The sequence below is a fragment of the Rhopalosiphum padi genome, chromosome 4 (genome assembly GCF_020882245.1).
Source record: "Rhopalosiphum padi isolate XX-2018 chromosome 4, ASM2088224v1, whole genome shotgun sequence".
Taxonomy (NCBI): Eukaryota; Metazoa; Arthropoda; class Insecta; order Hemiptera; family Aphididae; genus Rhopalosiphum; species Rhopalosiphum padi.
Window position 1 is genome coordinate 31,641,042 of NC_083600.1, and position 16,862 is coordinate 31,657,903.

The 16,862-nt window shown below is 27.5% G+C and overlaps 1 protein-coding gene across 2 annotated transcripts in view; it reads left to right on the plus strand.

Moving 5' to 3' along the window:
* Window positions 1-16,862, plus strand: part of LOC132929936 (inhibitory POU protein) — a 38,268-nt gene that overhangs the window by 5,718 nt on the left and 15,688 nt on the right. Inside the window, exon 2 of one of the 2 annotated variants that reach the window (XM_060995580.1) lies at window positions 12,877-12,936. The exons of the other annotated variant lie outside the window; for it this stretch is intronic. Within the exon in view, the coding sequence (XP_060851563.1) occupies window positions 12,877-12,936 (60 nt within the window). The remainder of the gene's footprint in view (window positions 1-12,876; window positions 12,937-16,862) is intronic. 2 annotated transcript variants of the gene reach the window in all.

Genomic DNA, 16,862 nt, shown 5'->3' on the forward strand with positions numbered 1-16,862 from the left:
TTGTATACTATTATCAATAAAATTCACATAAAATAAACCACTGAATATCGAATGATGTTTATTATTTTATATGTTTTATTTATAGTACCTATATTAAATGATTCCCATGGTTATTGTTTTAAATAAAATCAAACCAGAAAATATAAAACATTCACAAAATCATAAATTGGTTGTATAGAAATAATACCGAATGTTATACGACTTTTATGAGAGTGAAGATAAGTTAAACGAGTGTTTCGGTTCAGCACGATATAGGAGAGTATAAAATATATACACGAAAAGTTTGTATTTATTTGTGAACTTTCGTTCGTATATTCGTTTATCGATTTCGACCCTACTTGTACAAAACAACACATACATCAACAATATACCATGTTACATATGTTGTTCACTATATGTATATTATTATAATGTTCGAGGGAACGTAAAGTTTTCCATTCGTTATAGGTAATATCAAATATGTATATATTTACCTAATGTATTCAAATACTGTGAATTTCAAAATTTCAAAAATATTTAATATTTTTTTTTTTGAACTTAATATAATATTAGAATATACTATGATGACATTATAACGATAAAAAGTAATAAAATATCCAAATTAATTTAAAAATTATCGTTTTTTATTGACTTCAAATTATGCCGAAAAAAAATTATTGATGTTATCTATAACTTTAATAATATAAAATATAAATGTTTTTTTTTATATATATATTGCAGGTATATCTATATACAAGAAAAAGCAAGTTTATTAACCTGATTTTAATTTTTCAACATTTAGATTAAAAATATATTTATACGATTACCTAATACAAAAATATAAAAGATGTACCTATTATAGTATGTTAATATAAATATCTATTTATGTAAGAGGTTAAGTTAGGTATAGATTAATTAGCAATACCTATAATATACAATTCTTTAAATAAATATATATAATTTATGTATTAAGTCGTGTAATTGTTATTTTTTATAGAAATGTGGACCTTCAGATAAAAAATATCAAATAAATTTAAAAAAAAAAATGATCATGCATAGTAAAATGCAAAATTCTATACGCATACTAAAAAGAAATTATGTAGAACTATAAATGAATTGTACTTACTTATCTTATATTTATTTTGATATACCTATATCTTCTAGTTTACTAAACTCTCTAAATTATTTATAATAATAATATGAGTATAGTATACCTACTGTAATTCAATATAAATTGTAATGCGCTCAGTAAGTATATAGTATAATATATGATTAATATACATTATTATCTATAAAAACATATTGATATCTATATTTATATTATTGCAGACGTTGTCTATGAATTCAAATTTATAGAATAGTAGTAAATAGCTAGTATATTAGAGGTAATTATATAATTACCTATTTATAAACTATAAGTTCCTTTAGTATTTTTGCTTATAGCCCAATATTTTATACCACGTATCCCATATATATATATATATATATATATACGCACATCCACATCCTACATACTTAAACTTACATGCATTTATAATTTAAGTAGAATTTTACAGTGTGTATATAAGTACAAGACGTAAGGAACATGCAATATTTTGATTTATATATATAAATACCTATAAATTTTATGAACAATAAACAAACCAGCGAAATCAGATTATTGATATTTTGTAAATTCAACAAAAAATCAGGTTATAGTTAAATATATACCTTGTATCTACAGTTGTAGATACCTCTAGGCTTCTAGGTATGTTAAGAAATATTCTCTAAAAAAAGAAATCATAGTTAAATAACTTTTTATAGATTTGCCACATCCTTATATATAGACAATTAATATTATATACCAGTATTTTCTCACTTGCAACATATGACGCAAATATATTTAATATAAACCTAATATAAAATCACGCAATATCATTTATATTATATATGTATTTAAGTACGTATATATTTTAAGCTGAAACGATTAATAATAATGCCACATGTTTTTATCTACATAAATTATAATAATATAGTAATTTAGTATTACAACTTTTAAATTAACTACAATCGATCAGTTTTAACAAGACGATTTCGCTCATTCAATTACATTTTATTATACTTCCCTTGTACGCGTATCTAATATGTATGGTTTTTATTTAGTTCAAACAATTAACAACGCAATAAAACTAAATTGTTAGATACGTTTGAATAATATTTATTAGTACCTATATACCTATCTACATGTACGCGTAAAAATGCATTAAAAATAAATTTATTGGTGGATAATAAACACTGCAGTGTTTGCAGGCACTATATTATATTATATTCGCATATACACCATATAAAGTCTAAATTTTAATACGCACCATTGCACCAACTTCCAGTATACTATTTCGGATTTATGATCATAAATACAAATAAAAACTTGAAGATAACTAGAAGTAATACTTTTAATTGTTATAAACTTATCAAATTTAATATATATTATAATATAGTTATTGTATGATTGTATGTATATTTTCGTTTTCAGAAAATTTCATTGAAACCGTGCATTTTTTTAATTTTATCGGAAACAATTATTTTCTTATTTTATAAATTGGATTGGATTATTCTCAAAAGGTATTTTTTTAGTATAACAGTAATTTTTAGAGAAACGGACATATAATAAAGTACAAAAATTATCACATATAAAAGCATAGGTTTATGTATCACAATATTTATGTATGGTATGTCGTATCCACCACATAGTATAGTGTGATAGAAAAATTTATTCTGAATAAACTATATTAGGTAGATACATTATTTGAAAATATATTATCTGAAAATTCAAGTTTCGGTCAGCATTCACACGCGTATTTGCGTGAATGGACAATTTGTAATTTGTATACTGCTGTTGTATAATAGTTTTGTTTAAAATAATATGAAAGACATTGTTGATTATACATTTTTTTAGTAATAACTATTGTTTTAAAGTATAATGAATTAATTTTTAATTAAAAAGTAAAATAATTTTATTGTAATGTTATTAAAAGGCAGTTGCAATTTTGTATAAGTTAGAATTGGGGCTTTGAAGCTCATTTAAAATTACTGGGGCTCAATCATGAGCCAGGTTGATACTGTAAATAAGAATATTTAAATCTAATAAATTTGTATCAAAAAATGTAAGTTTTTAAAATATTTTATTCTACGCTTATTGTTTACCTCATATTAAAAAAATTAATAGTAAAAGTATTAACTTTTATAGTGTGTTTATAAATGCACACATATTTTTAAAAATATTAGGCAAATAATAAAAAATAAGAACTTTTATAGTTCGCTTATACGTTTATATTTTTAAAGAGTCCTTAATTATAATGCATATAGCACACAATAGTATTATGTTTAACATGTAGAATGTATAGTGTTTTAATAAATTTTAAAACAACGAAATATTTCTGTGAGAATAATTGTAATTGTTTAGATTACCTAACTTTGGTACACACTATAATAATAGAAGATCTGCAAAGTAGGTTTAGGTTTCAAATTTAGACAAGAGGTGTGTATCAGCATATTTGCGTTAATATATGATCATACTACTCTCGCGTACTTACTACAAATACTACCATATTATACTATAATAATATATACAATATTATATATGCAATGTGTATAGGCAACATTATTATGTATACAAATATACTACACGTTATTGTATATAGACGACGAATGACGATGCGTGACGTACAGAGATGATACGAGATGTAATATTTATACCTTGACGCGTGGATGCACAAATGACACAGTTTTCGTGATGTAGCGACGTAGATTGTAGACTTACAATATTCGTGCAGTTTTGAATGTTTAAATTAATATACTATTTTTTATTGTATTTAATACTATTACACAGGTGTATTATAAATTATAATACAAACCTAAACAAATTGCAAAAAACATTAATTTTCTTCCTGGCTACCTATATATAATATATATATATATAGAATATAGCTGATGTTCATACAGTTAATGAAATAAAAAAATAAAATACTTTGAAATAAAAGTAGTGAGACATGCGTGTGAGAGCCATTATATACTCGTGTATCCATATACACAGAGGTGTGCTGCAGAGAAATGTAAAGATAAGTATAATATTTATATACATTATACAGGTAATCCAATGATTGACACACGACTCTCGTTATAACGATTTTGAAAATATTTCTTCAACATAATTTTAAGTTAAGAATTTGTTACTCTTTTGAATGATAACATATTATAAATTTTTAATTTTATATTCCGAAGCAGACTGTTTTTCAGTGTATTTCGATCAAATTAAATTAAATTTTAGGCAATTATAATAGCTCATTATTAGTTTAGATGAAACTAACAATAATTTGCGGTTTATCCCTGAAATTGTACTTTTATACAATGTCGAAGAACTCAAAAAAATATTCTGCTTGTATGCGAGGAATATGTAAATAAAAATGGGCATGTCGTCATTAAAAAAGACAATCAAATTAAAAAAATAGATTCCGATAAAAAATAATAAAAATACGTTATTATTTGTTTAGAGGATCGTTGTTTTTTAACCGTCAAGCGGTTATGTAATAAAAATATTTTCAAAAACGCGAATAGCTTTTGAAATAATAACGATAGTGCTCTATATATTATTATATACGACTCGACGGATCTACCGGTGTACGTCCACGGAGATTGTTGTACACATATAAACACATATATATATATATACGCGTGGTAGGACCGCGTGTACGGAGCACTTACGTTAAACCGCCGTTTGCGTACGGAACGATCAATTTGCGGCGTCCCGATAAAAACGTCGCGTCGTCGTTCGGCAGCACGATGAGTCTCCGCGGCCGGCCGGACGTACGGCGGCCGGACGGGCGGACGGGTGGGCAGCAAATGGCGCCCGAGATCGATGACGGAGAGTTGGTCTCACGCGCGCCGCTCGTCAATTGGTCCATCGGCGCTCCACCCCCACTCACCCGGCTAACCGCCGCCGCATTACTATTATTATTAATATTATACCGTTTTCGGCGTAACGGCGCGCCGCGCGTCTACGACGACGGTGGCGTTTCACGGGCGCGCGCCCTTCCTCCCGCTCCGCCCCGCCAGCCGGCTAGACCGACCGACCGAAGGTGCGCGAACGCCGCGCTGTATATATATATATATGTGTGTGTGTATTATATAACTCGCCCGCGAATTGGTTTCCGTGACCGGAATGCAAGACACTGTATAATATACTGCTGCTATATCGGTCGGCTGCTTTTAATATACGCGCGGCGACGACGTCCGAAGACGACGACGACGGTAAACGAAGACGGCACACGGTTATATATAATATATACATACATGTACCTATCCGAGTATACATTTATATATAACATGCTTACGTGCGTGTATATACTTATATATATATGTATACATAATGAAAGCGTTTGGGTAGGTATATAATATATAGACTTTTCGATGTGGAATTTATGCGGACGAGACGCGTATATATAAACGGTTTTTGGTATTCCGCACGTGTACCCCGAGTTGGGTTTCCAATTTATTAAACGAGATAAACGAACACCGCTGTGGTGGGTATACTATGTATGTATATATTATGTGCCTATATATATATATAATATAAATTCTTATACTAAACCCCTTACACGCACGTGGTGTAGATATATATAGGTGTGTGTGTGTGTGTGTGTATAAGTGTGCCCGCAGGTCCGAGATAACCACGTGCTATATTATATTATTTCTTTTATTTATACGCTCATAATTTATATAAATACGATGACTCTATAGTGCGTACAATATAATATATATTTACAGCCGTCCGTCCGGCGGAGTGTTGCTCTGCGAGTTGGTTATCCGGTGGTCGATTTTTTACTTTCCGTTCAGCGCGCGTGTAAAACGTACTTTTTATATCGGCCTGCCAGTGTTGTTATGCGCGCCCGTCCGATCTCACGGTCATAACATTTATATACAACATCTATTTATTATATATACGTTATACAGGTACACTTGCACACCAATATATATATATATATATATATATATATATATAGGAAGAAGTGTATTGTCCTACTATACTGCAATATATACTACACGCACACCTGTACATAATAATAATAGTATACATAAATATGGCCGGTGTACATGTAAAATTTACAATATTATTATATTAGATAAATATAAGATGATATACACGTGCACGTCTATATCTATCGGTAAAGGGTAAACCTCTAGTATAAGACTTTGCGCATAATAGGTATATGTACTACTGCACACGTTGATCACTGTTGCATCGAACGAAACTCAATCGTACTAAGTGACCACCGCACGTAGTATTATATATATATATATATATATATATATACATACTACACAAATACCAAAAAATTTAAATTATATGTAAGCAATTTTTACCTAAACTTATTATATTTATTGAATAAAGGTTCATGTATATATTATTGTATTACCTTCCTACTCATATGCCCTATAATTTATAGACAATATTATCGTATAATGCAAATTATAATTTTCTATAATATAGTGCTATCCTCTTAAATTTTTTTTTTTAATATTATATTATTCTCCTTAGATTCAAATCTTTTTTTAACGGTAGGTATCACATTTTTGCGTAGCATACGGCATACTTACTCTTATACACCAATAGGTGATTTCATTTTGACATTGTATGATGAGCTGTGTATACAATGATAGTGATCATAACATTAATTTATTTTATAGCATTTTATAAAAGTTTAAAAATTATTCCTTATAATAACCACCTCACCACAAAAAAAAAATGAAAAAATAGGTCACTGACTTTGATAAAAAGTATTTATAATTGATTTTTTTCATAATTATATTATCTATATACGACTATACTACAGACAATTTTTTTATATATAATTTATGATAAGTTAAAACTTACAAATTATTCAAATTAAGACCTACAGTGAAAGTTTTAATATTTAATTATTATGTATAGGACTTATCAATTTAAATGTTTATTATGTTAATCATAACATTAGTCATTAACTATACGTAGACGTAGCTATACTTTCATATAATATATTATATTATCTATATTGATATATTATTTTCTATAGTTATACGTATGTATCATACTGTATATCACCACTATACTAACCATACTTCAACTACACTATACAGTACTGCAGATACTAAAAACGTCCACAAAAAGGTTTTTTTTAAGGCTATGAGTTTTTGAAACATAACTCATGTCCTCGTGAACAAAATGAAAGCTGATCTATTTTAGGTATATATATAATATAGCATATTATATGTATACTTCACCAATCTGTTATATAATATAACAACATTGTATTATTTATACAATAATATTATATATAATATATTATATACATACAAATATACAACTTACATATTTAACTAAAAAATCTATTTTTATGTTAATATTATAATATACAAAATATTATGAATTGCATTAATTCGCATTTTATTACAATTCTTGTGACTGGCGTGCGCCTGAAGCTATTACAGAGTGCAGACTGCAGGCATTTCATTACTCAATCTTCACAAATATAAAAAATATAAAATTAATCAAATTTAGCACTATATAGCTTTTTTTATTTTTCGTTTTTTTCTCTCGAGACTTTCAGACAAAAATGAATCCGGACCGTGACACGCGTCACTCGCTGTATGTCATCTGTCGACGGTGGCTGCAAAGGAGTCATATCTGCGCATTTATATAAATAATAATCTTGTGTACAGGCGACAAGAGTATATATAAACTGTAAAGTGCCGCGGAATAATAAATAAAAAGTCGTAAGAAATAAACGGACCCGGTAAGGCCAATAACGTCAAATTACCGCCGGTGTTTCCTCTCCCCACAACAGTGGCCTTACCTCACTTCACCGCTAAAGAGTGATTGATGTCGTTGGCGGTGGCGCTTAAATAATTTATTAATCGCCCCCGTCGTATCTTTCTCTTTCGGCTATGCTGCTACGACGGAATCCGCGTCATCCATCTCCCCTTGCAAAAGCCTTGCTATATTATATATACATATATATATACCCCGAACCACCCGCCATATATACAGACCGTCTACCCGTCCGTGGAATAAATCTCCATTTAAGTAACAAACGGCTATGAGAGCGATGCTATTATAGCATCCAATTATGCGCAATTATTTGACCGTATCAAATCCGTGTTACCACCAGCAGCAAGCTGTTGTTAAACCTCACAAACACCGTTTTACGGCAAGGGAACGAATAAAACATTCTACCACCTTTTACGCAGCTATATAATTATGAGTTTCGTGGTTCTACAAAAATCATCAACGATTTAATTAAAATTGTATATTGTTAAACGCAAACTTGGCGTTATACCATAATATAATCATTCAGGTATAGGATTGGGTTTATCACATTGCTGCAGGTATAGTTGAGTGAAACTGTAAAGAACGGATCCAAGAATTTGAGACTTTTTGAAATGAGAAAGAATTTTAAAATTCACTTTCGAGAGCAATGAAGGAATATTAATTTATGAATCAATTAATATGCGCAGGAATATTAGGTTGCAGGATTTTACGCCTATTAGCTAAAGAGGTAAGATCAAGCACAAACAAAATTGCAGAAATTGTATAGTTATACAAAGGGTGGTCAATTGGAACATTTAAGCTACGGATGACTGCAAAAACCGTCCATAAAATCGCTTTAAATAGTATAAATTTGTTATTGTAAAAGATTCCCAAAGTACAGACGCATATTCTAATAGAGAGTAAATTATGCTAATAATATAAGCGCACGAGTGATGTATTTTATTGGATAATTATTATATAATATTTAAAAATATACAAAATAAATAAATGTGATATATATTTAAATTAATACCCCCTTCACTAGCCAACAGATATTCAATCTAAATTCACATTTGTATGTATATACAGTAGAGTCAATAATAATAACTAAAATACCTATGCATAATCTATTTTTTACTAGACAACTCCAATTGTTGCAGTGTCTCATAATAAAAATCTTTACCATATTATAACACATAACTATCAAAACAAACTATAATAACTAATAAGCAATCTTATAATATATGATCAAATGAAAGTATTTAAATATAATACCTATAATTTGTATATACACATATAATATAATATATGGTATTCACTTAATTAAAATAATTCGTTTTTCGCAATGCGTATGGTAAATGGTAATATTACTAATTATACGAGTATAATAAGTCATATTTTCTATTATATAGGACATTTTCGAATCAACACAATCAATTTTTATTATTATTATTTCAAATATTTGCTTAAAAATAACATTGTTTAACATATTTAGTAGGCTGACAATTGACATGAACTTAATTATATAATATACTGTTCTACGAAGATATCTAGTTTGTTACCACTTCACAAACATTTGGAAATTATTATTAGTTTATTCTAATACACAAACCAACAATCGGTACGATAATTTTGCTACCTACTTGAATATGACTGAATAAACATTAAATACTCAGAAAATAAATGTTCGATAAAACAACATAATATTATTTTATGTAGAATACTGGAGTATAATATAAATACAATACGTGACTATAAATGTGCCTATGTATATTATATAATAACTTAATTATATTACCAATAATATTGTAGTATACCTTGCCATAACATAATATGTTTTATACCTACATTATTTGTTCTTATAAAAATAATAAAATAATAATCATATTGTATTATATAAATCAAATAAATAAAACTTCCTTTGGACATAATCATGTAGTTAAGCCAAAATCATCATTAGGATGTGATAAAATAGCAACTTTTATATTATTTTGTAGGTAGTAGGTACATATAGGTAATGCATTTGTTGTAGGATATTTTCATCAGTATTTTAGTTTTAAATTCCAAAATTATAAAAAATTCAGAACACGAGACAATATGTATATGTATATATTTTTTAAATGTTTACGTCTCGATTAAACCTTTTATTTTAACTGTACGTGTCGACTGAAACATAGGTTGCGGTCATTAATTTATTATTGATCGGTTTTCTATATACCTGCAACCTACTGCCACCAACATAACTGAAATAACCCTCGTCATATTGACAAATTCGTTGTTTAGTGTTTATTACATAAGTTTTAGGGAAATGGTTTATAAGAAAATATTTAAATGTAACTTGTTTCTATTTATAGTTTTAATCTTATTAAAATAATCTTTTAGGGTGTTTTTACATTTTAAATGTTTATTCATTGCATATCAGTATTATATATTAATATAAGTATTTTCCTATAAAATATAAATTTTGTTTAATAACATTTTACCATATTATGTTTGTAAATAATGAAATGTATATTTATATCTATTATAGATATGCATACGATTATTAAGTTTTTATTTAATATTTAATAAAATTCAGTTATAATCTCAATAGAATGAGAAAAAATTTATTTTTTATGCCTTTTGAGTCTTGGCTAATAAAAAATTGAAACTTGATAATATTTTAATAAAATCACTAAGTAAACATATTAGATATTTATGGTAAAATACATGATATTTTAGAAAAAAACATTACTATGCACATTTTTCAATAACAAAATTTAATTAATGTATAATATAAATAATCTATACCTATTACATGGAATTTAAATTATATAAACATTTAAACACAAATTAAAATTTTAATTAATTTCTAAAATCCTTACAGTATATTTACGTATAATAGGTATATAATTCAATAATTGTATACTCATAATTTATGAAATATAATGTATAATAAGCTTAAAATCATAATTGTTTTCAACTTTTTATTCATTTTACGTATTGGTATATATAGCTAATAGCTAGTACTTATAGGTACTATATAATATAGTTGGGCCAGTTTTCATTTATTTCACATCATTATATTATTCCGTAATTTCTATTAAAAGTTGGTGTTTTAATGTTATAATATTATTTTTTACAAAACCACATCGTTCATATCCATAATAAATATGGATCATTTCGGTCGTCTAAAATTAGTCTAACGGCAAATATACGTTATAGTATGCTTGTACCTGAACATGTATTTTTGTAATTGAGAAACTGATGATAATTATGATGGAAAACTATAAAAACCTGATGCAGGTGCGTTTAATATTACACCAACACACACATACATTATATGCTAATTGACACAATTACATTAATTACTTAGGATTTTTAATTTTGTACATTCCCCTCCCCTCGGATATATTATAAGTGAACACAAAAGTTTTTTATTTTTATTTTACCTCGGCCAAGTATAATAATAACGTAACTGCTGTGTCAAAACAGCGCAACGCGTGTATAGTATACATACATGTATATAATATTAAACGGCCGGCGGGTTGTGGTAATTATTTTGCGTATACGACCGTCTGTCAAGTACTAACTGAATTTTGAAGCGAAGTCTCCCTCGTCCCCGGCCTCGTACACGTTACGAGTACGCGCGTAATGCAACACACGTGCGAGTGATTATCACATCACCGAAGCTCGGACGTTCCAAGTGGGAAAATGACACGTGACGCAAATCCAGCCGCCGCCACCGTATATATATATAGGTACTACCACTATATACATAACAGAAACCCCTTTTCGTGTCACTGTACGTTTGATTTATGCACAATTTAGTCAAGTAGGATATATATATATATATATATATATACACACACACACACACACACACATATAACATATATAACTTATAGATACATATATATTTAGTCGTACGGCTACACTGTTATATTTGAAATACATGAACTATAATATAATATGTGTATAAGAGTATAATTCGTATGGGGCGTCTTTTCAGAGTGTCCAAATGTGTAATACCATGATGATGTGTATATAGCATATAATAATAGGTACATAAATATATATTATTTAAGATTATACATCTATCATTAAATAGATTTAATTTAATCTGTTCCGTGATTAACTTTACATTAACTTCATTAACTTTACATTAACTTCATTAACTTTTTACCGATAGGTACCTACTATATTGCATCGAAATATAAATGATAAAATAAATAAATAAAAAAATGAAAAAACTAAAAAAAAATTGCGATCAATGTTTAATCGTCGTTTATGTATACCAATTGTAACACACGCGTATTTCTAAATAATTTGTCTTTATTTTATGCTTAAAAAACATTAAATATTTAAAATTATTAATCCAACTTGGATACGATGATTAAAGTAAACTATGTGCGATATAGATTTATATTTAAATGTCTATACACGCGTATTTCAATAACTGCAATAGGTACAAAATTATTTTATACAATATTTTCGTGCTTAGATTTCTTATTTCAATAAAATATTTAATTATCTGTTGAATGATTGATCTATGTATGTTATTAATTTTGTATGATTTATATATTTATAGAAATGAATACTATTATACTTATAGAAAAGAGAAAACTTATTTAATATATAAATTATTAAATTAATACTTATATTTACTTGCATTTCATGACTGTCATAAAATATAATCATTACTAGATTTTTTCCAAATGCTTTACTTTGATATGAAAATGACTTTTATATCTATATATTTATGTTAAATAATATGATTGATATGAAGTACCCCTGTAAATAGGTACCTACTATAAATTGTGTGGTTAATTGTTAAAAATAACAACAATATACCCGAAACGATTAATAATTCAAATACAAAATATGATAAAACATCATAACAGACTATTTGAAATACCTCATTCATTTGGTAGTGCTTTCGAATTTTCCGTATGATATGTAAAATATATTCATGCATTATATAACATCATAGAATTTACAAAGAAAAAAAAATTTAAAGATATAAAGTTTTTATAAATTTTATGGGTCTCGTCCAAGTATTTCTACAAATCTAACCACCGTTTTCGTATTTTCAGAGCCGGATTCTAGAGGATGCGTCCTCATTCATGTGCAACACCTGGTCTCCACGACACAATGTACGTTTTCTTTATAACAGCTATATTATGTATTATATCTTAAAATTGTAGAAAATATTCATTAAACCGCTTCAATAAACTTGCCAATTTTAAATATGTAGACTATTTAGATGTTATCTTTTACCTCTAACATAGTACTGCTTAAAAATTAATAGACACGTTGTTTAAAGGAACGGGTTAAGAAAAATGTATCAAATTTAACAATTAATCTTTAAATCAATTTCTCAATACAATAAATTTTATTTATTTATATTTATTGTACTTAGTAATTACAGTTTTATACCTATCTATATCAGTTTGTCAAAACTCGTTAGGTGAGGTTTATTCTTTCAGTTGTAAAGAAATGTGAATTTTGTATAATCGACTTAGCACTTGTTGAGAAACTTTTTTCCTTCTTTCTGTTAAAAGCGGTCCTAAACGTTGCAGACAGTATTGTATTAAAGTGAACATTAATAAGAACCGTATTTTTTCTTTCTTCGCTCAGTCGGGGGTGTCTTTTTTTCTTATTTTATTTTTTAACATTTTTATTTTATTTTTTTAAATTCCCTCATTCTTGCTTTAAAGAAGAAACAATTTAGCCAACACATTAAAAAAAAAGTCCCTCGAGTGAGAACAAAACTCCCGAGAGTAAAAATGAGGGAGGACGAAGACTATAAACTAAAAATCATCAACGAAATGCAAGGCTTTTTGGTTTTCGTCGTAGCAAAGTGGCTTCGGGAACAGGAATTAAAAGGACTTTATTCGGTGGACCGAGCGACGGCCGGGGTAGAAAACACACAAGCGGCCTTAAAACCGTCCCGTTCGTGGCTCCGGTAAATAATAAATGAGTCCCCGGTCGTATCCGCCCCCTCTATTCTGCACATCTACTAACTATGCCGGATACGTGAGGCAGAATTTCACCGATGCCTTAATACCAAGAGAAAACGTTTCGGAAAGCTCTTCTATATATCGAGCATACCGGAGATAATGTCTAAATAGCACTATATGTATACGATTCACATTCTCTAGTCCGATTACACAAGGACGGATTCATAAATCTCCTCTTGGGATTTCTTTGCATTGAAGCATTGAACTTATCTGAGTACTGACTATGCATCAACGACATATATGCATGTTTATAAACACCCAAAACTAATTAATCAATTTAAATTATTACAAAATATTTGTAAAACCCGTACAATCATTAAAACGTAAACGTAAAGAGCCAAAGTATTATTTTATAAAATTGTAATACAATTATATGCGTCTGAATGCTAATGCTAATGTTAAATAATAAATATTTTTTTAAATTTCATTTATTAGAATTAAACTATTTTTATATTAAAAAGTAATGAAATCTATACAGCAAAATATACCTAGTATAGGGCGAACCGTCTAGTTATTGAACACTGTCCAGTAATTGAACATCGCTTACAAATATTTTAATTTCAAGAAAATTATTTATCTAATATGAAAAATTAACAGTTAATATTGTTACTTATTATAGTTGTTAACTGTTCACACACTGGGCTTGAAGTGTTCAAACACTAACACGGTGGGTTCAATCACTGGGATTTCAATTTTTTTTAAACCATACTTATTATGTTTAAGTGTAATTTGGTTTTATATTGGTTTCTTACTAATCATTTTAAAGTATACAGGCATATCAATATTCCAGTCCAAATTGTATAAATATAAAATAAAAAGCCAGTTTATGATTACATAAGAAAAGAAAAGAAATCCTAAACTGTTCAATCACTGGTCATAAAAATGATATATAAACAAAAAAGTTCTTAAGTAAGAATCACAAAAAAAAATTATCCTAATTAAATTAAATACATTGTTATTATTATATATTAATATACTATATCTGTATATTATCAAACCGTTAAAAACCCAATACTGTTTGATATTTAATTACAAAATCAATATGCACTATTAATAATAATTGAACGTTATAAAAATAAAACTATTATTAGTATTATTATGTTAATCATATTGTTATTATTGTTAGCAAAATTCATCATAAATAAAATAAAAAACTAAATAGGTAAACTATTAAAAAGTATGCTAATTATATAGAATTAACTAATTATATAATAGTGAAGTACCTGCAGTCTATTAACGTGTATCGATTTTTTATGTATTTATTTTTATTTGATAAAATATTTTCACAAATAAATATAATATTGCAATAACACAATTACACCATGAGTTGAAACTAATATTAGGTATATATGCATGTAAAATCGAGTTAATTATGTATATAAGTTGTTTATAAAACACTTTTCTTTAAGACCGATCGTGGAGGTAAAAAAGTACGATCAAGTGAATCATAAATATTTCATGAATAACACCCATCGCCACATTTTTACCCTACAACCTTGTTTTGCCATATATCGAGAGTTCGATCGATGCCGATTGATAGTTTATACATACCTATGTTCTTGCCTTGAAAATTATTTGAAACAAAACTATTTCCATCCATTGATAACGTTAGAATTAAAATTAAAACAATGCATATCTTCAATATTTAACGAAAAATATCATAACATTGCATACCCATCAAATCCAAATCAGAAACCGCCCGTGGTATTATGAAGACATGTTACAATTAAATAATAATTTATAAAGTTAGATTATATTGTTCTGATGGTATCCAGAAGGTCGTTGTGGTTTACCTCGTATATAAGTTAAGATTTATGGTATCATGTAATTTTCTCGTTATGCGCACAGTTTGCAAGCGAACCATCTTCGCCATGTAACCGACACGGGGGTCGAAGGGGCGAATATTAATAAACACTTGACATCCCGACAGGCAACCAAAAGGGTTAATGCAAAATATTTATCGTCTCGGTCAGTATACAAGAACCTGTTCATAGCTAAAGTAAATTTTATATGTATTTCAATTTTGAGTTAATAATAACATTTTTCTCAAAAACCTATTTTTTCAAAATAAATTTTTTTTTTTTGTTATTGTTAATTTTAATGAAATTTTTGAATATATGTTATGTAGGTACTCAATTATTTCAAAATATTGAGGTATAATTAAATGTTAAAATTATTGTTTTGGTTTTATAATCGTAAAATACATTTGTGGGAAATGGAAATAGTTCTAGATCTTATAATGACCCATTCCATTATTTACAGAAATTTAGAATTATGACGACGTAATCATTTTATGAATCACCATTACGATAATATTAAAGAGTTTTTTGTTTTCGATATAAAAATTTGAGTTTTAAGACAAAATATAAACGTTTATATATCCACTTCCAAATTTATTCAAGGTTTTATCTAACAATTTTTTTTTATTGAAATGTGAGAATATATTGAACCTATTATAAACCTTTTTTGAGCTCATATTTCTCTAATAATTACACCACATTAATTTTCACTAAGAAAAGTGCACAGAATCTAGTGAATATTATAAAATATCTACTCTTAATGTTATTATATTATGCTGCACATAACGACGGCCTTACATTCCACAATTATTATGAGATTTAGTCCACTATGACTTATTTCACTAATTCATACATAAATTTTGAATTTTTCTAAAACATTATTTAATCGTACTTTTTATTTTGCATTCTTTGAAATATCATTGTCTTAAAAATAATTTCTTAATCTTTGTGTATTGTTAATAATTATTTATAAAATATAATATGTGTGTATGAAAAATATTATTTCGTAGCAATCAATATTTATCATAGACTATTTAGATTAGTTTATTGTGTTACTGATTTTAAAAAAGCAATATAAAGTAATTTAATCTATTATACTTATCATAAGAGATGTGCTTGTAGAACTCAGAAATTTAATGTAAACTTATTTATAAAGTGTACTTTTTCTTACATTTTAACATCTCATATTTTTCGGAGGTCTTATGCATTTTTACCGTTTTTATATTATGGTTGTACAAAATCTACAAACTTTATCACAAT